We start from the raw sequence: 23197 nt of genomic DNA, 5'->3' as shown, positions 1-23197 counted from the left end.
CATGCCTAATAGCCGCATATTGATATGTGACTGTATTGTCATCCCATTCCTAACCATGAAAAGCACTCATCGCATCAACTCCCTCCAACTTTGAATCATAGGCCATTTTACCAACCAAAAAAAAACCATAGGCCCAAGAATTGAGTTTTCAGACCCGAAATCCACTCCAAGAATGCCTACAAAACATAACCCGTCTCCAAGCCAAGCCTATACTTTGAGAAGAAAGATTCCAACCTATTTTATCAAGATCTACAATCTATGGCTATAGTAAAACCTCGGTTTGTTCTCTAATTATCAGAAATAAATCTTGTTTACCATTTGGGCAAGAGATCGTTGTTTGATTGTGTTGCCCCTGCACTAGCGTGAGGCCCATGAGAATGCGAACAGAGGCATCAACATAGGTAACATCGTGTACCCTTGTGTCCGGACGCAGAGCTACGCGACCCAGCAGCGTTAGTTTTCCCTCATAAGGCAATGTAGCCCCTTACCTAGACAGAGGGTGCAAAGTGACTGCCCTGGCGCCGTGAAAGGTCAAAGGAGGAAATCCCGCCCCTGCCCCTGATGATGCTTCCGGATATGTTATGCCTCCGCGCACGCTGCCTGTCAGCGAACCTTAATTTGCAATACCCAAAAACCTCAATAGATTCAGACCTCCCTCCTCAGATAACAGCACCTTCTCTTACTCGGTACGGAGAAAACCATGGCGACGTCTCTAATCTCTTCTGTCGCAGCAGCTCCAGTATCTGTCTCGTCCACCAATGACGATTATCGTTCTGGTTCTGGAATTGGCTTTCCCAGAAGTTCATTCCTTTCTGACACTAAACTCTTCTCAGCGCCTTGTCCTTCTTTCCCCAATTCGAGACAAAACGTTGTCCGAAGGTTTACGATTTCCTCTGCGAGCTCATTCGATCACATACCCAAAAGGTTCAGTGAAGAGAATCTGAAAGACGGATGTGAGTCTTAATTGGAAACCCTCTATCCTCCTTTCTATCTAATTATGTCCTTTGTTGTACCTCATATTTGCAATTTCATTTAGTTATTGGATTATTTAGTTTGCTTTTTTGTTTTCCGTCCTTCTCTTTCTGGAGATCGATTCCACTGTTTTAGCTTCTGAATTTTGAGCGCTCCTATTTATGTAAATGATTTTACCTTCGACACCTTCGTTTTCCGCTTTGGGTTTGTTTCTCGTTGAGTTCTAATGCTTACGACGTAGCTTCTCATCTCTTTTTACGGTTGAGTTGTTTTAACCTATATTTGGTTGGGATTTTTTATGTCATCTCTCAGTAAGCGGCTATTCTTTCTAAGCGTACATTATAGTAATTTTAGTGAACTCGACTCCTGAATGATATAATCATGAGAAGCCATCTCCTAAGTTGTTTAGGAATATACCTTAGCGAAAAAACCATATGTAAGTGATCACCTGGGCCAACTGCACCAGAGATTTTTCTCTTTGCAGCAGCATTAGTTCAGAGAACAGTAAACTAAATTGTTACCCTTGTCGTCGGATCCTAGCTCTCGAAAAAATTCCTACTCTAGGCTACTTTATTCATGAAGGGATGTTGCTTACCTGTTTTTATGTTTAAAGAGATGGCACATAGCACAGCTGACGACCTCCTTATCCATCAGTGACTTGTTAAGAGAGCACGGATGTAGGATCTTAGTCAACAAAACTAGAAAATGGCCAAACTAGGTTATATTCTCAATTCAAAACAGTCTTTTTCACATCGAAACCCTCACTTTGTACCTAAAATCAAAACCCCTTCAATCTCCTTAGTCCATAACTGGTTCTGAAATTAAGTTGGGAAGGGCAGCTCACAATAGGTAAGCTAGGTTTAGAATTTGAATTGGTGCTGTGGGCTGGAAAGTAACAGGAAGGGGACCTAGAGTAAGAGATGCAACTCCAAGAATATGAATTTCTATGGTGGTTTTATATTTCAGGTAGGGTTTCCCGTTTTCTGAAATCTGTATATTAGTAAGAGACTGGTTTCTCAAATAATGTTGGAAATGCATCGAGACGGGTTTCTCAAATAATGTTGGAAATGCATCAGTTTTATTTGATTTATTTTTTTAGGGTTGGGGTTGGTGGAGGTACTAGTTTTAATATCATATGGGTACTAAATGTGAACTTACTACAAGTACAAGCTGAATGATCTAATAGGATAAGTAAGGCTTTCGTGAATCAGCTCAGTTGGAAATCTATAGTCAAAATCTTGGGATGATGTTTCCCTTTTGGAGTTAGCTTGAGGCTTTCAAGAAAAAGAAACCATCTTATTTTCCAGGAGGTGGTTGTTTTGGATATCAAGGGAGTGCACAAGGGAAGGGACATTTATGCAATCTGAAAATCCAGATTCTGGATCTCAGATGCAAGCAGGCCCAATGATCAAATTTATGATCAGATCTTAGATAAAGGAAGCAACTGCGTTGTTAAGGGAAGAAATCAGATCAATGGAAGGAGAGGGAAAAGAGATGAGATCAATCTGTTTGTAAGGAAGAAAATCAGGTTTGGAATACCAATCCCGTATGCATTGCTCAACAGCATCGCAACTCTAAAAAAAAAAAAACTCATATTCTTTTACTCAAACCATCTCCAATTGATGAGGGGTGTATTACATATACAAAGATCTTCTAAAATTTCTTGATTGACGCATAAAGGACTCTTGATCACACTCACACAGTCGATAAAGTAAATAAACTCAAAATTGAACTCTATCTAGCTATTAAGTATTCTAATTAAACTCGAATACTTAACTACTAATCACATGTACTAACTTTATCCCCATTTTATGGGTTTATAAATTAGGCCTATAACAATGAGACCCAAAAAATAAAAAATATGACTACCCAAAGGTCAATTTCATCCGATTTGACTACTAACTGCTCCTTGGGGGCCTTTTAAACTTACACATAACCATATAGATTAATGTCTAATGCAATTGCATCATGCTCTATTTTAGTCTACTCTTCGTAGGTTTGAAGGAATTTGTTTCAGAATCTTTATATGAACTTGGATGTAAATCTTTGAATTGAAGAGAAAACATTTACTTACCTTCTTTGATGGAAGGTTTCAAAAAGTATTTCAGCCTTTAAGGTTGTCTTCATGTTGAAGTTAAGCATTACAGTACTGCTACCAATAATGTGGTGAGCACCAAAGCATGCACTCGTGTTCATATACGTATTACAGCACAGCCACTTAAAAAACTAATCAGAAGGACTAGTATAGGTTCGACCAAAGGTTGACAAGTCGCTCTTGTTCATATGTATTATTTAGGCTTTTAATTTTTTGTTCTTGATTGGATATGTGTGATATTATCTTCCTGAAATTTGAGAATGCAGAATAATGTAATGTTTTCTCAACTACTCTTTTGGTTGCTTTGTTCAGTGATGGACAATTACAAAAATGTTCCAAAATACCTTTATGGTCTTAGTCCTTCACAAATGGACATGTTTATGACAGAAGATAGCCCCGTTCGGAAACAATCAGAAAAAGTCACAGAGGTACTTTCTTTTAACGTAGCTGTCTAATTTTTCATGTTAAAGCTTTGATGAGCTATGTGAAATTCCAGGACTAATTTAGCATGATAGTCTAAGAGTCTACCGCATGATCAATAGAGTCAATGAAGCAGTAGCACTTTTGTGGCTAGACCGGCATGTCCCAATCTGGAAACCTAGATTGATAAAAATCAGGTCCAAATCTGAGTTTTTGGTCCCATAGGAGTATTTAGGAATTTATTTAATTGTCTGGTGATGTAGATCCCACGACTGGCCAGAAGAAGAAGAAGAACCAAGGCCCATTGAACCAGCTTCAGATGGACCAGAACTAGACCAGCTCGAGCCAGCCCAGCAGGCCTTTTAGGAGACCCATGATCCCCTACGATTTTTGACAAGGATGCTGGTCTTTCACCAGTCAAATCCCCAGCTGCCTAGTTTCTGATTTATTTAGTTTCTATTTTAGTGTCCTTCCTTTTGTTTTAGAAGGCTGGATTATAAAGCTTTAGTAGTTTCTAGAACCAGTTAGTTTCTATTTTCCTACTTTCTATTTTAGAAAGTTTCTTTTTTTCTACCTTCTATTTTGTAAGCTTTCCTAAGCTATTAATAGGCCCCCAATTGTAAGGAAGGATCACAATTGAATAATAGAATTTTCAAGCCATGCTTGCCATCGGTTACGGGAGAACATCCCTGTTCAACAGCTGGGATAGCTGTGGGTGAGAGACCCAGGGCTGAGAAAGCCCATCCCTACCTCCTTTCTCCTATCTTCTATCACCCACCTCTATCTCGAGTTCTCTTCTTCTCTGTTTCTTTCTTTTGCTGCTACTATTTGAAGCTTTTCTGTTCCATCGAGTTAGCCTGTTGTTGTGTAAGAAGGCTCCACAAGGTGCTGCTGGAGATCTATTCTCAAGTCTGTTTGGACCACTCAAATCTTGCTGGACCTGGGTTTCCTTGGCAGAATTTGATCATCTGTAGTTTCCTGATCTGGGACCTATTCTCTGCTGAGTTTTGGGATCTTAATCTACCCTTAGAGAAGGGTTCTCAATCCCTGTGGTGTATTACCCCAAAACAAAATTCCTGTGGTGGCCCCTAGCTCTTTCTCTTATTGCTGCCTCTGCAATCTTTCATTCGAACCAGATTTGGGCCCTGCTTGACCTGCTATTGCTTCTACTTTAATTCCTCTGTGCCAATAAGGGTCCCTATCTTTTTTTTATTGATTTAAGTCCTCCTAATTGCTGCTGCCCTTACCCTGTGAATAATGTGGTTTATCTCTCTGTTCAAGTTTTATTCTCAGAATTGATTGTTTAATTTCTCCTACCTAAACCTAAGTTTTCTCACCTGAGTGAGTTTATTGGAGTTTGAAGATTAATTTTGGGACTATTAGCTTCGGTAGACAGTCTTACATTATCTTGGTTATTTTTGAAATCTTTTATTTTATTGTATGGAAGTTTGATACATAAGAGAGTTTGTTTTCCAGTATACTTGTTGAAGCAAGGTTTGAAGTTTCGATTTCAAGCCTCGAAACGAAATATTTCACGAAACTATGACATCTCGACCAAAACCTAGTAAGTTTCGGCTGCAGGTTTCAAGATCCAAATGACCAAATTTGGTCCCAAAGCTTCTGGGAAACCCTATGTTATGCACTCTAAACGTAGTGGAACCCTTAGATTGTTGAAAAACTGATGCAGATAAGTCACCTAAAGGGCTTATTTTATTAGAAATAAGGCTTGGGCTGGGTTATATATGTGTTGGTTCTTTGATCCCATGTGCTTCCATTGTAATGGGCCACTTTAATGGGCCTAAAATATGGGTAGAAAGTAGGCATACAGGATTAGGCTTAGTTAAGTTTTCCTATTAGTATTATGATTCCTTTTTCAACTATGTTTTGTAATCTTCCTGTGTTTTGTTCCTAGGTTGAGAGGCTGGGTCTATCACAAAAAACCTCTCTACTGCTGGCTGTGTTTTGGTCGGGAGGTTGAGACAACTTGTTTCCTTATTTTTAGTTGAGGACAACTTATGACTCATGAGATCTTGCAAAAGCTCCTTTTTTTTCTGACTTAGTTTTATTTCATCCCATTCTTATTTTTATTTCCTGTTGAGTCCCTGAGTCTGTTTCACTTCACTATTTGGTCCTGAACTTCACACTATTTACAACAACCACTCTATATTTGGGCTGTGTTTGTTTTGCGTTCTTGGAATGTATTCTAGGTCGATTTCACATTCTTGGATGATAAAATAGTTGATTTTATCGTCTGAGAATGCGAAATCAACCTAAAATGTGTTCCAAGAATGCATACCAAACACAGCCTTAGATTTTATCATTTGAGTGGACTCATAACGACCCAAAAGCAGGGTTTTGTTACCCAGCAAGTCCAGTTCTCCAAAAACGGGTGCATTGCCTCTTGCTGTTTGGATGATCCACTCTACTTTGGATCCCGATAACAGCAGTGAGTGCATGTGAATTGGACATATTAGACCATGATAATGTGTTGCGTGTTCAGTGGTTGCAGGAACCTTGTATAAAAACTAATAGCAAATTTTGTTTATAAAGATTGCAGCTTTACATGCAGAATCCAAATATTATTTTTGACCGGATTGGTAGCAAGGATGGATCTCATGTGTGTGTGTGTGTGTGTGCGCTTAAATAACAGGAAAGCATTTCATCTGCAAAAAATTATCTTGACCACGGAGGGATGTGGAGTTTATCGGGAATGAAAGATGGGGGTCCTTCAAGGTATAGCATGAGCGTAAGCATGTATCGTGGAGGAGCCAGAGGATACGGAAGGCCTAGAACAGCTCCTCCAGATTTGCCTTCTTTACTCTTAGATGCTCGGATTTGCTATCTTGGCATGCCTGTAAGACACTATGTGAAAGCTCTTCTACAACAAAAGCTCCTTGAACTTGAATTTCTGATTTCTCTGATAATGTTTGATCCTTGTCATCTGTATTTTGCTTTGGTTGATTACAGATAGTTCCAGCAGTAACAGAGCTTCTTGTTGCTCAACTTATGTGGTTGGATTATGACAATCCATCGAAGCCAATATATTTGTATATAAATTCACCTGGGACTCAGGTTTACCTGTGCACTTAGTCCATTTCCTGCTTTTAATGTTGAATTTTGTTTTGCTTATAGATGTTCATACATTCCATGATGTAGATAATAGTCTCTGCTTGAGTTACTTTCAGATTTGAAAGCCACTTGGCATTAATTGTTTCTATATGCTATTTGCCAGAATGAGAAGATGGAGACCGTTGGATCTGAAACAGAGGCATATGCAATTGCTGACACCATGGCTGTAAGCATTCTAATTTTTTGCTTGAAAGTATGAACCACTTTTTTCTAGAAATTGTTACCATGAGAGAACTGCTGGCAGCCACAGGTTCTTCCAAAAAGGAAAAATGATCAGCTTTTTTTTTTTCAATGCAAGCTTTGATTTGTTAGACATATTTGGTTCTAACATCAAACCCCAATTGGTTTGTTTGCGCTTTCTTTGTATACAGTACTGCAAATCCAAATTCTATACTGTGAACTGTGGCATGGCATATGGTCAAGCAGCAATGCTGCTATCACTTGGAGCCAAGGGTTATCGGGCACTACAGCCAAATGCGTCTAGTATGATATTGTCTTCATTTCAGCAATTAAAATTTTCTCAGAAATTACAATGCTTTCATAGGATACTTTGGAATGATGGTCCTCCTGGAGGGGCAGAACCCAACAAATATGCTGCATTATAGTTGGATCTGCTGTTTACTTTGTCTATATCTAATTCTCGAAGTTTCTGACATGATTGTTAGCATACTCCAGTTGGTCTAACATTTGGGCATTTGGGCTTATGCTTCAATTGACCTACAAGATGCTTTGGTTTATTTGACTCTGCTTTTGGGGTTGTGGGGAGAATTGCCAATCTGCCTTCTTGCAAATTACCTTCAGAGTTTCTAACTGTGTGATATTGGATTACAGCAAAATTATATTTGCCGAAAGTCAATAGATCAAGTGGTGCGGTGATTGATATGTGGATCAAGGTACTCTTCTCTCTCTCTCTCTCTCTCTCTCTCTCTCTCTCTCTCTCTCATGCTGTGCTATTTACTATGTTCATCTCTCCAGGCAAAAGAGCTAGATGCAAACACCGACTACTACATTGAACTTCTAGCAAAAGGAATTGGTAAGCCAAAGGAAGAAATTGCGAAAGACATCCAGCGGCCCAAATATTTCCAAACACAAGAAGCAATCGCCTATGGCATTGCAGATAAGATAATTGACTCAAGGGATGCTGCATTCGAGAAACGAGTAAGTTACCATTGATTTCCACTAATGTTTTTACATTGTGTTTCAAATCTTCTCTTTAATTAATTTTCTATATAGAACTATGATGAGATGCTAGCCCAATCAAAAGCTTCAAGGAGGGGGGCAGGTGTTGGGGCACAAGCAGCACCCTCTGGATTTAGGTAGAGAGTAGAAAAAACCAACAATGTGCCACAGGGATTGAAGAAAAGAGGTTGTAAGCTATTGTTCTATATTTTATGTTTTGGAGGAGCAGGATACCCTTCGAGGCAGTGTCAACTGACATGTATTTATATTTTGTAACTGCATGCAACCAGTTTGGAAATTACAGGTGCCCAAAAACAGCAAAAGCGTGTAGAGGAGAATATGCCTTTTTGTTTGCTCCATGGACTTCATTGACATCACCGTATGAAGTCACTATCTGCAGAAGAATTGGTATTTTTTGTTTGTTGAAATGGTAAATCTAGTTAAATATGTTCTGGCAACAGAAGTACAGCTAAATATCCTGCAAAGGCATTAGTAGACACCCCCCCCCCCCCTCTTTTTCAAAGAAAAAAAAGTTCAAGTCTTACTGTTGCCATCTCCCAAGTGTACACAAAATTGCTTTCCTTTGAATTTTTGTCCCACTCATTACTATTGATGATTTGTGTATCGAGACCATGGTTAAAACTTGTTTAAATGCCGTTTTTGTGCCTTTCCATTTTTTGCCCTTTTCGGAGTTGATCTCAATTATACGGTAAAAACACCCAGAACAAGCCTCAGGAAGCGAGGTCTCGTGATCAAACCTTCGCCGATGCATAATTTCTTAGGGCCACCCGCCTAAAGCTCACTAGGGTCCAGAAGCTCCTGGTTCATGTGTGACATGGGGGTAATGTACAAGCCAAGGGGGATTTAGTCGGCCTAAAGTTGGATACCTCTATTGTTTCCAAACAAAAAAAAAAAAGGTGTTTGCCGATTTTCACTAAAAATAAAGAGCATTTTTTTTAAATAATTTATTATTATATAAGCTTATAATTAGTATGTCAAATATTAATTTTAATTTGTACCCAAAAAAATATTAAATTTAATTGGGGTTTTCATCCCCCTAAATTGGTTAATCCGTGTGACATGTGAAGAGGATCAAACAAACATCTCATTGGTACAATTTCACCTTCAATTGAGTAAAAGAAGCAGTTAATATTACAAAACATGACAATGCATTTTATAGTCAATTCTATTTGATGGCATTTTGATAGTTTTACTAAAACTTTGAATCAGATTTTGAGAAACTTTCATTATTCTGGACTACAGTTTGGCCATTGAGATGTATGTAGGGTTTTCTATTGCATGGACTAACTCATGTATTGTCAAGTGGTAAATAATGAAAAGTTATACCTTACTATGCATAGGTGACACTTAGAAGGACCCAATTAACTAATCAGACATGAGTTGGTTTTATATTTGATGATATTTTTTTTAGTATTTTTCAAATCTAAACATTTAAAACTTTCATTTGAATTCCAAGTCATTTTAAACACATTGCTTTGTATAAAAGTACTTTTTTCCTGTTTCTATTTCAACTATGATCTAGACTCTAGATACAAGTATCGGTATCTGTGACTGCGTAAGTCCCGGCCAATACGGATTGGGTCGCATCAATACCAAAAGGCTGATATGCTTAGAACCATCGTCTAAACAGATATGAACAAGAACACATGTAATGGAAGATTTGTAGGGTTGGGAAACAGTAAAAATCACATGAAATGGAAGATTTGGGGGTTACCCCTTACTTTTGTATATACAATACCAACTAGTGAAAGGATTGATAAAAAAATGAAAGCAGTAGGAATTAACGTGCACAAATCTCATCAACAGAAAATAAATTCTATCAATATTTAGGCCTCCACATTAAGGGACTAATTGCCCAACCGTGGAACATTTTTTGAAGTGGATGAAGTTGTTGACTTGTTAAGCTAGCAATATTGATAAGAGCTGCAGAACCCAGGTAAAAATGTAAACATTCAATAAGGTAGAGGATTCATTTGTCCATGCCCAGATCCAGACCTGTGTAAACGAAGTCTCAGAAGCAACACATTAGGCTGCATTGAAAGCAGCTCATCAACGGTCATCTGCTCTTTTTAAAAGAAACATGTTAAGCCAGAAGATATTGTAGGTTTAACTCTGAAGGATCACCAAAAGTCCTCCCAAAATCTGCATGTGCACAGGGGAAGACCTAGCAATATAACCAACAGCTTGTTTACAAAGAGGACACGATCTTACAGACAGTGTTAATCCAATTCTCATGGGTAAATGACATTCAGTAATGGTTGGAAGAATTGAATAGCTGGTCCAAGAACATGGTAGAGCTGCAGATCAAATAATTTCATCTACCTACTGCAGGTACATTAGGTAAAGATTAATAGACTGTAGGTTTACAATACAGCTCCCGCTTACCTACTGCAAGTACATAGGCATTTCATCTACAAGTAAAGCCATGGTTGGGAGGCCAAACAAAGAAAGGTGACCTGACATGGAACAAATACTTTGTTTTCCAGGCTTTAAGTTCAGCACTCTTCGCTAGCAAGGAACAACTGAACAAAGCCATCCACATCAATTACCCAGTAGAGGTAGAGGACTGAGATGTTCAATAGACATATTGAACAGAAGGAACCTGTCTCTACACTGTGGGTTATGCTGGAGCAGGATACACTTTTGGCTTTGGTTTAACCTCCATCTCATTTACACTGCGGACAAAGATGGCATCTGGTTCATGACTGCAAAAGGTAGATACATGAGTGAGTGCATGTGAAAAAAGTATAAGAGAGGATGAAAATAGAAAAGAGTTTCACAACAAATCGTACGGGATATCTCCCTCTTCAAATGTGTAGCTAGAGGCCACAGCTAATAGACGACCATCTCTGCTGAAAGATAATGCTGCGACGCTTGTAGGATATTTTGAGTACTGGGTAAGGAAACGGAAAAAATTCAAGGCAGAGTCAATGTGTGATCCCCAGATGACAATCAAAAGGAAAAAGGAATACACCCAGAACCATGTTGCAATATTACCTGATATAGTCTCTTCTTGTTGTTGCCATCCCACACATTAACATATCCATCGCAACCACCAGTGGCAAAAGTACCATAGCTGCCAAAGGGAAACAAAGGAGCATGAGGAGAAAATATGAGAGAATAAGTAGCTAATACTAGAACAAACTTAGGTTGGCTGTTACAGAAGCTTCTCATTGACTGGCAGCTAATTCTCACAGATGGCAGGCTGATTTGGCCATTCTAATGATCGAATAGATAGGTACCTGGATTGTCCACTAATCAAGTTTCGTGGCCCATCTCAATAATTTGACCAGCCATGTTTTAACATTTTCTTTGTATTTATTGCAATCCAACTTTCTTCAAGACTATGGACTTATTCAACCTTTTCTCACAGCTTTATTCCACCACGTGGTAGCATGTGCGTGAGTTGAAAATTGAAAGAAAGAGGCTGACATGGAGAACATGTCCATAAAGTTTGGAGCCAACCAAGCACATGGCAGATATAGGCAAATCATCCAGGACCAGCATCTTTCAACAGATCAAATTATCTCTAATTGATTTGATATTAAGCCTTCCAATCAATGTACATTCAGGGCCCTTGACTTATTCTATATCTGCTTCATAGGTTCAAAAGCCCAGAACTTAATTGGTCACCTGCTCAATGAGTACCACTGCTGAACACCATAGTCCCTCCATTGAATAAATGAAGGAAAAGGAACACAGCTAAGAAAAAACAAAAAAAAAATGCTTACATAGGATGAAATGCAATGGCATTGACAGGATAGACCGTGTCTCTTCCAGCCTCTGATTTTCGATGGCACTTGAAAGCATATCTGCATGAATTTTATCCCAACAAAAAGAACAATAAAATATATATAAAAAAAATTTTGAAACAGCGCACAATGTACACCAAAATCTAATAACTAGGGTTGTAGCTCAGATCAGCCATTGGCGATCCCAATCTGATCCGGATCCAGATTGGCCGATTCAATCCTGATCCTAGCCAATTCTGACTAAAAACAGGTCACAAGTCGCAACAATGAAGAGAAATTTTCACATATTTTTGGTAAAAGTATCAAATTCTAACAGCAGTTGCAGTCGATCCACCTGATCCAAACTTGACACTTGAAACCATGATGTGCCCTCGTGCAGAAAATGGGCCAGGTTTTTGGAAACCATAAAGATTTATTAAGATCACCTAAACAAATATTACTTTGGTTGGATACTACTTATACGTCGGAGCAACATGAGCTCAAAAGTTTTATCCTTATCACGCCACAATTTTAAAGAGCAAGATCCAGTCTCCAAAAGCAGGGTTCCAAAATGATCCAAATGACATAGAAGATTGGGAAAGGCCCATGCAACATCCATGTATATCCATGCTTCTGCATAGAGCAAGATCCTGCAAAACACTTTTCCTCGGAATGGGGAACTTACTTCTTCGTTTGACCAGCCTCAGATAGATCAAAGAACTCCATTGCAACCCGACCTTCCACAGAACTAAGAGCAAAACCTGCAAAAAGCATTTTAGGTTTAGGATAAGTATTCAACTGTGGTAGTACAAGCAACAAATGACTGAAGCAAAAAAATGAAGACAATTGTCCTTATCTACATACTTTAAACTGCACTTTCTGCCCCCCCCCCCCCCACCCCGAATTCAAGGTTGCAACTTGCAACTATGAATGGTTGGGTTTATAGAGGATCATAAAGCATGTCCTCTTACACCACCTAGAGTTTGATTGCATCTTCCTCAACAAACCCATCCCAATTTTGAATCCAGTCACAAGCTGCACCTAATCTGGCACTGAACATTATGTATCAAAATTTGACAATTGACCCATTTTCCTCAGGATACTTGACAACTTCTTTCATGTCGCAGTTCTTCTCTACCATCATGGCACTATCTTTACCTAAAACAGTACTTTTTGTCATGTTCTTCAAGCTCACACTAGGGCATAAATAGGGCCCAAGAATGATGAGAACTTCTAAGATTCATGTATGACTGATTTGCATGCATCTGCTGCAATCAGACGAGTATAGGAAGAGATGTAAATTGAGTAGATTCTGATTGGATGTAGCACTATCCAACTTCAAATTCGGTTATCATCTACTCAAGTTCAATTCAAAATCCACTGGACATTTAAAAGTGGTAATCAAATCTTTTTTTTTTGCGGGGGGGGGGGGGGGGAGTAAATATTTCCGATATCCAGTTAACATCCAATTCGAATTTGATTCAGACTAATCCCATCTGACATCTGACCAACTATTTAACAAGAAAAAAAGTAGAGGAATAAACAAGTTAATCTAGGGTTCATTCAATCGGTTGAATCCACAAACAAGAAACCCTAAAGTTGTTATTTCTATTGAAACCTCTGCGTACTTCATGGAAATGTGTGTGTGCAAGAGAGAGAGAAGTAAAACAGGATCTACCTTGGACAAATCATGAGCTCAATACTCAACTCAAGCTGCCCAGATTTAAGTGATAGCAAGAGAGCACAAATCTATAGCATTTTTTGTTGAATTTTTTGAAGGCAAAGAGCAAGAACAAAAGAATCAATGGTAGATTCACTTGATTGAATCTGCTTTAGGATGGTAGGATTCTTGATGAACTGAACAAAAAACTAAGGGTTGAAGTGGGGAAGAATCAGGGCTGAAGATCAAAGAGAAGAGGAAATTGAAGTTTAATATTCCCCAACAAAATTACACCCATGTTGTACTTGTGCTCTTTAATTTACCTCTTTTAATATTCTAATGTGATATTTATAGCCTTATTGATGAATGGTATTTTAGTATTATAGAATAATTTTTCATATAATCAATAAAAATTTTCTCATACTTAATTACCTCTGTCTAGTTAACTTTATAATAAATGACAGAGACAAACTTGGATACAGAAAGAAATTCTAATAGCACATTAGATGCCAAAACAAACAGATATATACCCAACTATCCAAATTTTTATCTGATATCCTGATTACATGCATAAGGATATACAAACACCGATTGGCCCTGCATTTTCGATTATCCATTTACATCTCTAAGTGCATGTGCATGTAGACATGGGTGTGGGTGTGGGCACAAGTGCATTTGGAAGTAAAAGATATATTAAAAAAGCAAGAGGAAAGGATAAGCCATGAGCAAGACGATATCCTTTTCCTGTCAGTATAGTTAAACTTAAGAAGCTGATTGACTGCCAAAACTAGGGAACCAAAAATCAATCTGGATTTGATGATAAGAAATAACATGACTACAGTGGGACCAGTAAATGAGAGAGAAAATGATTACAAACAACTTAACTGCTTATGAAGAAGACTTCCTAATGAACAAGAGCACAAAGAGGTTAAAAAGGAGAAAAAAAATGTGCAATAGAAGTCAAAGAGACAACATAGAATATTAATAATCAGAAGTTCTTAGATTCCTTTACATGCCTGTTCCGTTGGGATAACAACGTACGCATCTAGTTTGATACTTCAACGAAGACTCCCTCCTCTGCTCTGGTTGAGACATATTCCGCAAATCATAGACATTTACATGTCTTCCTGCAGTTGCTACTACCAGACGATTGCCAACAAGGGAAAGGGAATACACACGCTCAGGCTGAGGGTATGTCCCAACAAGAGTACGTTCTTGCCCACTGGCACCCCTTGGATCCCAACATTTTAGTGTTTTGTCCCAACTACCAGTGATGACTTGTCCTGATCATTCAAATATAAACAAGTAATGTGAGAGATATGAATTCCACAAGAACAAGAAGAATGATGCTTATATCCAACACTCCATAAAGACAAGTCACACACAATGAGATCTAGACTTGAATCGTTACAAACTTATGAAATAAAAAAAAAATTATATATATATATAAATGGATACATTCAAACAATGAATTAAGTGATCAAAAGAGAACAGCAATTGTACCCAAGTTATCTCACCATTCATCCAGCACCGGACAGAGACACATATATTCAGAAAAGAACCAAAAGCAATCATTTAAACACACCCACATATCTAAATTAGAACAGGCAAACTTCCAAGTAAACACAAATCATGAAGACTTACCATAACTATGTCCTCTAATAACACACATCATCTGCTTAGATGAATAGAGTGACACCGCAACAATCATAAACTACATTTCTTACTTCATATGTAGAGGCAGATTAGTCATCCAAAAATTTTCTCATAAGTTCTATCCTATAACTACCATCCAACCATATTTTAATTAATACTAGATACACCTACCTCAAGTAATTAGTATAAAAGGTGATAACTAGAGAGGATGATAAAAGGGAAAGTCATAGAACAGAATGCCACAAGTAGTTAGTGTAAAGTCAAGTTGAGTTGATATCTAGACAGGATGTTCTTCTTCCTCCCTTCTTTCCTTCATGCCTCCAAGTTCGTCAACAAGTCCATACACATATAGACACAAAAAGCCTGAGATGGATGTACCCTATTTTCCCCCAAAGTTATTTTTTGCAAATATTAGGGAATATGTAGTGTTTTCTTGAAGATTCACAAATTTTTTTTATGTTAGATATCATAGGTTGATCTACGACTTCACAGAGTCAAATTTAATTTTATGTTTTAAATATTTTTATTTAAAAATTGATTTTCTTGCAACAAATTTTTGAAAAAAAAAATAGGGTTAATACTTAGTGGTTGGAGCTCAATTTTATATATGTAAGGATCTTTTGAGTTTCACCTTTGATGTGGCTGACTGTTCACTTACGGAGTTATAGTTGTAACACTGTAAAACTTGTACATGTAAGGTGTACTTGTAGTTGTAAGCTGTAACATTTTGGCATTTAATAATGTTAAATGATTTTTTTCCATTTGACTTTTAATATTATTAGAGCATGGTTGGTGTGATTGTATGTAAACGATGTCGACGGAGGCAAGCATTTCAACACGGATGATCAACTTGAACAGAAGCAATTGGATGATCTGAGAAGCAAAACTGGAAGATTTCCTGTACTACAAGGATCTGCATGCACCCATAGAAAATGTCTGATGTAGAGTGGAAAGCCTTAGACCGAAAAGCCGCCGGCTTCATTTGTTAGTGGTTGGATGATTCAGTCTTTTGTCAGGTATCCACGTTTACTATGGAAAAAGCTAAAAGGCATGTACGGGAGAAAGACCGCCGACAACAAAGCATTTCTAATCAGAAAGATTGTAGACCTGAAATAGAAAGAAGGAATGTCCATTGCATAACACTTGAACGAGGTACAAAGCATCGTGAATCAACTCCCCTCCATGAAGATGGTGTTTGATGATGAGTTGAAAGCGTTGTTACTTCTTAGTTCGTTACCTGACAGTTGGCAGACACTAATGGTGGTGCTCAACAACTCAACACTAGATGGAGAACTCACAATGAATCAAGTAACAAGAATTTTGCTAAATGACGAGACAAGGAGAAAACCCTTGGGCTCATCTCAACACGAGGCACTAGTTATAGAAAACCAGAGGAGAACCAGAACCAGCAGACCTCAAGAGCGTGAGAAGTCACAAGGAAATTCCAAGTCAAAAAGAAGGATCACGTGCTACTACTACAAAAAGGTAGGACATATGAAAAAGAACTACAAAAAGCTCAAAAGTACACAAAGAGAGAACCAGGATGAGAAGAAAGAAAAAAACAGGACATCATTGTCGTAAGCTCAGATGGAGATATTATTGTAGTCTCGAGCTACAAGAGATCTTGTCTCAATCTCGCATGTCACAACCAAAATTGGGTCATTGATATAGGAGCATCATACCATGTTACCCCATCACAAAAAACTTTTTACTTCTCTTAAGACAGATTATTTTAGTGTCGTAAGAAAGGGAAACAACGACACTTCAAAAATTGTTGGGATGGGTGACATGAGTATTGAGACAAATGTCGATTGCAAATTAATTCTCAAGGACATGAGGTATGTGCTAGAATTCCATCTAAATCTAATCCCTGCAAGAAAGTTAGATGAAGAGGGATATCACAATCATTTTGGTAATGATCGATGGAAGCTTACCAAAGGATTCCTTGTGGTGGCAAGATGAAGCAAGTGTTGCAGTTTGTACAAAACGAAAGTAATATACAAGCCCGATGTAAACACAACGGATGATAAATCCACTACAGACTTGGAGCATTGGCAAATTGGCCACATGGTGAGAAAGGGATGCAAATTCTCACAAGAGAGATCCTCCTTCCAGATTTCAATAGTGCTTGCAGGTAACTAGTTACAATGTCTGAGAGGGCTTCGAGGCTGAATGTTGAAAACAATGAAGCCTACATAACGACAAATCTAAGCAATTGTGACCTTCGATATGGCCCCCTAAAGAGAGATGGAGCTTTGTTCTCTCCGTTGCTTCTGCTCATCCTTCATCTGTTCTGCAAAATCCCACCAATTTTGGTGGGATTTTGAAGAGGGTGGGGTGTGAGAAACAGGGTGCCGACAAGGGACAGACAGGAAAAGTATTGAGAATCCAACTTCCCTGCACTTTTGTGTTCTTTTCAATTCAACATACCTATGTGATAGACATAGTTTGTCCTACATCAATTTACAATCATGGTAATGATCTTTAATTGTTATAATCCATGTTAATTTACTCACTGGGTATGTCTTTAAATTGTTTAACGTACGAACAAAATGTGATTTGCACTTTTGTGTTCTTTTCAATCCAACATACCTATGTGAAAAACGGAGTTTGTCTTACGTCAATTTACCATCATGATAGACCCTAGAAGACTCTGAATTTCGATCAAAGTGAAAAACAAAGAGTTTGCAGCCACCATTACTCAGGTTAATGTTGTAGCCACATCAATCGTCCATTTTGAAGATTGATTCTGTAACCTGCCCACTAACCCTACAATCATTTTCTCAAGTGAAACAATGGCACACTAAATGGTAGAGTGAGTATTTAAATTATCATAAACAAATAAAACCAAGATAACTATGAACCATATGACATCTCAGATTCTCAGTATTCACAAAATCACCCATAATGACAATGGTTATTCTACGCATTTGCCAATAGAAGATAGTAAAAAGAGGATGTTCTCATTCAACTCAAAGAAAGCCTGGAATAGTTCAACTATCTCAAGCTAAAAATGGACAAACTAAGTTGCTTCCTAATTTGTTGTCAACAAAATCAGATACATAGAAACAACCTGCTGCATAAGAATACTCAACACAACGCACAGGTGCATCATGCCTTCCTAAGATATCTTCTTTGCCAGAACTGAATACATACCTGAAACATCATATGCCACCTTTAGATATTAAACGTGATTTAGGGTTCGACTTGTTAACAACACAACAAACTCAAGCAAAATAGAAGAGAACCATTGGATTTTCCTAAAAATAAAACTAAAATGATAAGAAAAAATTGTATACATTCATGGAGAACCACACTGCACCTGTCATAAACCAACCACAAACCCACTTTCCTTCCAAAGGGGCTACAGGTAAATCTATGGAAGCGTTAACCAGAAAACCCTACTATATTTGATGCAATATTCAACTAGAAAAACAGGAAGAAAAGACTTTTCTACGATTTGGGTTGGTTTGGTTCAATATTGAATCGGTCCCTAGTTCAAACATGGCCTTAGTTACTATTCACATGTTATTGTCCATGCCAGTTTTATTCTCTTATTTTATTGTTACTAGTTTGTTACTAAGGTTAGGATATGTCCAGTCTTATTTAATCCTGTCCAAGTCTACAAATAAGGGTCAAAAGTAATTAATGCATGTGTGCAGAATTTAAGAAGTATTATCTAGTTGTTTACAACTATAATCTACAGTCTTAGAAGATATTATTTCAGTCAATAAATCAGTCCATTGATGGTTGTGTAACTCCTTCAAAATGTAAGTCAGTCCACTGATGGTTATGTAAATCCTTGAAAATGTGCAGTTCATTAAATGGTCAAAGAGTCAAGGAGAAAGTCTCACTGAGAGTCTAGAATCCTCCCAGCCACTCTATAAAAGGGCTGCTGCTTGTAAGCATTTTGAACAAGTTAAAAGAAAAAAGTTGAATAAAATTTCTGGTTCTTATACCAATAGCTATGAGATGCAGTGGATCCTAGTGAGAAGTTGGGTTGCTTGGTGAGATGCCATGTTTTGATTGCAGAGATGCTAACCTAGGCAATCCTTGATCATATCCCTCGTATCTCTTTCTTACTTATTCCTTTGTTATTAAAATTGTTCAATTCTAGTTGTATTCTCACCTCCCTGCGATCTTGTCTATTGAGAATTTTGATTCTGTTGCAAGGGCTGAACCAGGATCCCATCAATAATTCTCACTTTGTGCTTGAAACTTTAAAGAAGGTTGATTATAGTTTTAATTTCACTAGTGAAATCATTCTGAACCATACAAAATGAGCCTCAAAAAATATCAAACTCTCACATTGGGAAGAGATAAAGGAAATCATTTAATTAGTACATGAAGCAGGCGACCAAATACAATCACCATTTTTAAGTTTTGAACAACCACTTGCAGTATGCTAATTTCTCTACAGTCATTTAAGTTCTGAAATTGAAATGTTGAAGCCAATATTCCATAATCAGTGTTCTCTTCTTCAACACAACCAGGCCCTACTTGATCTTGACTGTAGATAAATGCTAAGTCTGAATAAACCTCACATTTCAAACAATAGCTAAAAAAATTACAATAATTTGCCCTTGCAACCCATGTAAAACTGGCTTAGTTATTAAGAAGTGAGAGAAGAAACTAAAATAATATGCATGGATTAAAAAACCAGATTGGAATCGGATTATTCAACTCGAAATCAGATCAATTCCAACAACAACTCAGCCTTATCCCAACTAAATGGGGTCGGCTACATGGATCCTTGCCCTCCAATCAGTTCTAATTGAGGTCATCTTGATACAAGACCTAAGCTATGCATGTCTTTCCTCACCACTTCTATTAAGGTCATTTTAGGTCTGCCCCTGGCTCTTTTAGTTCCTTCAATCTGAATCAAATCACTCTCCATACTGGAGCATCCAAAGGCTTCTGTCGAACATGGCCATGCCACCTTAAACGACTTTCTCGTAGCTTATGATGTATCGGAGCTACTTCCAAATCAGATCTAATCTGATCATTCCTTACTTTATCCTTCCTAGGTTTCCCACTCATCCATCTCACCAACCTCATCTCCGCTACACTAAGTTTATCTCTATGATGCTCATAGTTGCCAAGGCGCCTAGGCAAAACCAAGGAGATCCCGGGGGGTTAAAAACCAAGGCTACAAGGCGAGAGAAAGGCGCCTGGCGACGCCTTGACAACTATGATGATGCTTCTTAACTGCCCAACATTCCGCACCATACATCATAGCAGGTCGTATAACTGTCCTATAAAATTTTTCTTTAAGTTTTAAAGGAATACACCAATCACACAACACTCCAGACACACCTCTCCACTTCATAATATTTTAATTCTCCGTGAAACATCATCCTCTATATCACCTTCGCTATTTATGATTGAGCCCAAATACCTTAAATAATCACTTTGTGGAATCTCGGTCTCATCAATTTCACCACCTCACTATCTATCCTAGTGTAACTCTTCATTCTACTTATCTTAAAACCTTTTGATTCCAAGGTTGAACACCATGACTCCAACTTGGCGTTAATCCATGCTTTTGTCTCATTCACTAAAACAATATCATCAACAAAAAGCATACACCAAGGAACCTCATCTTCAATGTCTCTGATTAAAAAAAGAAAGCATCCCACTTTGTAGAAGGGGCAAATGTAGGCAGCCTTAACCCCTACTTTGTAGAAGAGGTTGTTTCCAAGTTTCGAACCCACAACCAATAGGTTGCAATGGCGCTACTTAACCGTTGTGCCAAGGCTCGCCCACTAAGCAAAATTAATTAGAGCTTAAAGATGATCCTTGATATAACCCAATTGTAATTGGAAATTCACCACCTTGGCCCCCCACAGTTCTTACACTTGTCACTACACCATCATACAACAATAATAACTCAGCCTTATCCCAACTAAATGAGGTCGGCTCCTTGCCCTCCAATCAGCTCTATTCAAGGTCATACTTGATATAAGGCCTAAGTTATGCATGTCTTTGCTCACCACTTTTCCTAAGGTCATTTTAGGCAAGGTTTTAGGTCTCGGTTTAGCTACTGGTTTCGCCAGGCCATGAAACCGAGATCTCGGCGAGATCATAAATTTTTTTTCCTTAACTCGATGGTAGGTTTCAATGGCCATATAGCCAAGATAGGGGCTGAAACTTGACAGTCCCCCTATTTTAGGCCTTCTAAACACAGTGGAACCCTTAGTTTTTACAAATTCAAACCCAAAATGTTACTTTGACTACGGACCCTAAGTTGGTAGTCTACAAGTTTATATCATGTTTCTATGAAAAATATAGTTGTTGAGATGAATAGTTACCTTAGGTTCTTGAGATGCAGCTTAGAGGAAATTAGCAGCTTCAATCTTCAATGAATCAAGCTTTGATGAGGTATTGCAGGTGTGATTTGCCAAAAGAAATGAAAAAAATAACCCAAAGATGGAGTTTCCCCTTCACAGAGGCGAGACAGGCTAGAGCGAGTCGAGATCTCGTCAAGATCTCGTCGAGCTATGGTATATTATGAGCTTTCTGGTTCTACCGAATCAAACCGAAACGAGAAATAGCTCGAGATCTCAGCGAGAAACCGAGATCTCGAGCGAGATAATGTGTATCGCATGGCATTTCATCTCAAGATCCTATGAGATCAAGTTAAAAGCGAGATCTCGCCGAGATCTTGAACTATGATTTTAGGTCTATCCTTGGCTATTTTAGTTCCTTCAATCTAAATCAAAGCACTCCTCCGTACTAGAGCAACCAATGCCTACATTGAACATGGCCATGCCACCTCAAACGACTTTCTAGTAACTTATCATGTATCAAGGCTACTCCAAAACCAGCTCAAATATGATCTTTCCTTACTTTATCCTTCCTAGGTTACCACTCATCCATCTCAATATCCACATCTCTGCAACACTGAGTTTATCTATATGTTGCTTCTTAACTGCCCAACATTCCGCACCATACATCATAGTCAATCTTATGATTGTCCTATAAAATTTTCCTCTAAGGTTTAAAGGATACGCCGATCACACAACACTTTGGACGCACCTCTCCACTTCATCCATCCTATTTTACTTCTCTATGAAACATCATCCTCTATATAACCGCACCATCATACATATCTTTAATTATATCCACATATTTAATTTAAACACATCTCTTCTCTAGTAATTGTGAAGTTAACCCGGATTCTATGTGTACCAAGTCCAACCAAGTTACGCCGAGTCAAGGCAAGTCTGGTCTGTTCCGGGACAATTAGAACCGGAATTGATGGAGACCGATCCCATACCCGATTCTAGTTTTTTAAACCTTGAGTAAATGCAATGTTCTGTAATGGGCATTGAACCATTCAACAACCACACTGCTTGATTATCAAGGTACAGTGAAATTTTAATAACTAAAACAGAGTCCTAAACAAAAACGGTCTTGTTCTTTCAAATACACATCCATAGATATTCTTTATGGTCCACCCATTCAAGGTTGACATTTTGATCCACTCATGGAAAAGTTAACTGACTAAGTTGGAAAAGAAGTTGCGCAAAACCAACAGGCCACACAAAAGCGATTCAACAGGAATAGACCTACGAGGTGAGGAGGCTTCTCCTGTTGATTCTGGTGCTGGTAAACTAGAAGTAAGAAGAAATCATTCTAGACGCATTTAACACTACAAGTTCTTTGCAATTTTATGCGACAAAATTCCAAATTCAGCTCTCCTCCTCTGGCTTGACCAAGAAGTCTTACAACACCAAAAAAGCATATTGTTTGACCACCTTCCAACACCAGATAATTAAGATGCTGTATTGAAAAATAAGAAATGAATAAACAACAAGCAATCAAGCAGGCAGTGCTCGGCATTTCCCTTACCGCCTGACAGTGCAATCTGCACTAGCGCTAAAGCCGGAAGAATCATCATGAAAGCAACAATCCAACACGGGACACCCATGCTTGAACTCTCCTCTCAATACATTTGCGCTTGCGTCGTACAACCGGACGCTCTAGTCAACCAAAAAATACGATCAATGAATGCATACATTTCGAAGCAACACCATTGTCAGGGGACGATCAAACTGCAACCAAGTTCTAGATAAAGAAAAGAAAGATTTCAAGCAGTCAAGCACTGACCTTATCCCACGAAGAAACGAGGAGATGATCGCTGTGATTGGAGAAGCGAATGTTGGAGATGCCATCAGAAGGAGGGTTAGCTAGCTCCCTCCCCGGCACTGGAGGAAAGGCCGCACTCATACTAATCAAGATTTTGTGTAAAACTTAGGGTTTCCTAGTGTGCGAATAAAGGAGGAGAGTAAGCAGAGTTGCAGAGTGAAAGTAGGAAGAACACCAACGAGA

General features: G+C 38.3%; 3 protein-coding genes across 3 annotated transcripts in view; 2 read left to right on the top strand and 1 right to left on the bottom strand.

Annotated features, from left to right (window-relative positions):
* The window catches only part of LOC122661482 (adenine phosphoribosyltransferase 1-like), a 17916-nt gene extending 6961 nt beyond the window's left edge, over positions 1–10955 (top strand). Inside the window, exon 8 of the mRNA XM_043856887.1 lies at positions 10945–10955. The gene's annotated coding sequence lies outside the window, so the exon portion shown is untranslated. The remainder of the gene's footprint in view (positions 1–10944) is intronic.
* Positions 636–8110, top strand: LOC122661480 (ATP-dependent Clp protease proteolytic subunit-related protein 1, chloroplastic-like). Its single transcript, XM_043856885.1, has 9 exons — positions 636–953; positions 3380–3495; positions 6138–6341; positions 6455–6559; positions 6720–6782; positions 6988–7099; positions 7448–7509; positions 7592–7774; positions 7850–8110. The coding sequence occupies exons 1-9, from the start codon at positions 701–703 to the stop codon at positions 7934–7936; spliced, it is 1185 nt and encodes a 394-aa protein (XP_043712820.1). The 5' UTR covers positions 636–700; the 3' UTR covers positions 7937–8110.
* Positions 10064–23197, bottom strand: LOC122661481 (mitotic checkpoint protein BUB3.2-like). The gene is made up of 9 exons (XM_043856886.1): positions 22976–23197; positions 22718–22848; positions 17937–18019; positions 14224–14490; positions 12233–12308; positions 11548–11628; positions 10814–10892; positions 10609–10709; positions 10064–10521 (listed from the first exon to the last, which is right to left on the bottom strand). Exons 1-9 carry the CDS (start codon positions 23093–23095, stop codon positions 10437–10439), a joined length of 1023 nt encoding a protein of 340 aa, XP_043712821.1. The 5' UTR covers positions 23096–23197; the 3' UTR covers positions 10064–10436.

This window comes from Telopea speciosissima, chromosome 5 (assembly GCF_018873765.1).
Source record: "Telopea speciosissima isolate NSW1024214 ecotype Mountain lineage chromosome 5, Tspe_v1, whole genome shotgun sequence".
Taxonomy (NCBI): domain Eukaryota; kingdom Viridiplantae; phylum Streptophyta; class Magnoliopsida; order Proteales; family Proteaceae; genus Telopea; species Telopea speciosissima.
The sequence above is the reverse complement of the archived record's forward strand: the minus strand, read 5'-3'. Positions and strand labels throughout refer to the sequence as shown.

Excerpts from the sequence above, each read along its gene's own strand:
- LOC122661480 (XM_043856885.1), top strand. The coding sequence starts at position 701 with ATGGCGACGTCTCTAATCTCTTCTGTCGCAGCAGCTCCAGTATCTGTC. Across the intron at positions 6,342-6,454 it reads TTTGCTATCTTGGCATGCCT|ATAGTTCCAGCAGTAACAGA; the intron begins GTAAGACACTAT and ends GGTTGATTACAG. Across the intron at positions 7,510-7,591 it reads TGATTGATATGTGGATCAAG|GCAAAAGAGCTAGATGCAAA; the intron begins GTACTCTTCTCT and ends TCATCTCTCCAG.
- LOC122661481 (XM_043856886.1), bottom strand. The coding sequence starts at position 23,095 with ATGAGTGCGGCCTTTCCTCCAGTGCCGGGGAGGGAGCTAGCTAACCCT. Across the intron at positions 18,020-22,717 it reads GCAGATTGCACTGTCAGGCG|GTATGTATTCAGTTCTGGCA; the intron begins GTAAGGGAAATG and ends ATGATGTTTCAG. Across the intron at positions 12,309-14,223 it reads TTGTTATCCCAACGGAACAG|GTTTTGCTCTTAGTTCTGTG; the intron begins GCATGTAAAGGA and ends TGCTTTTTGCAG.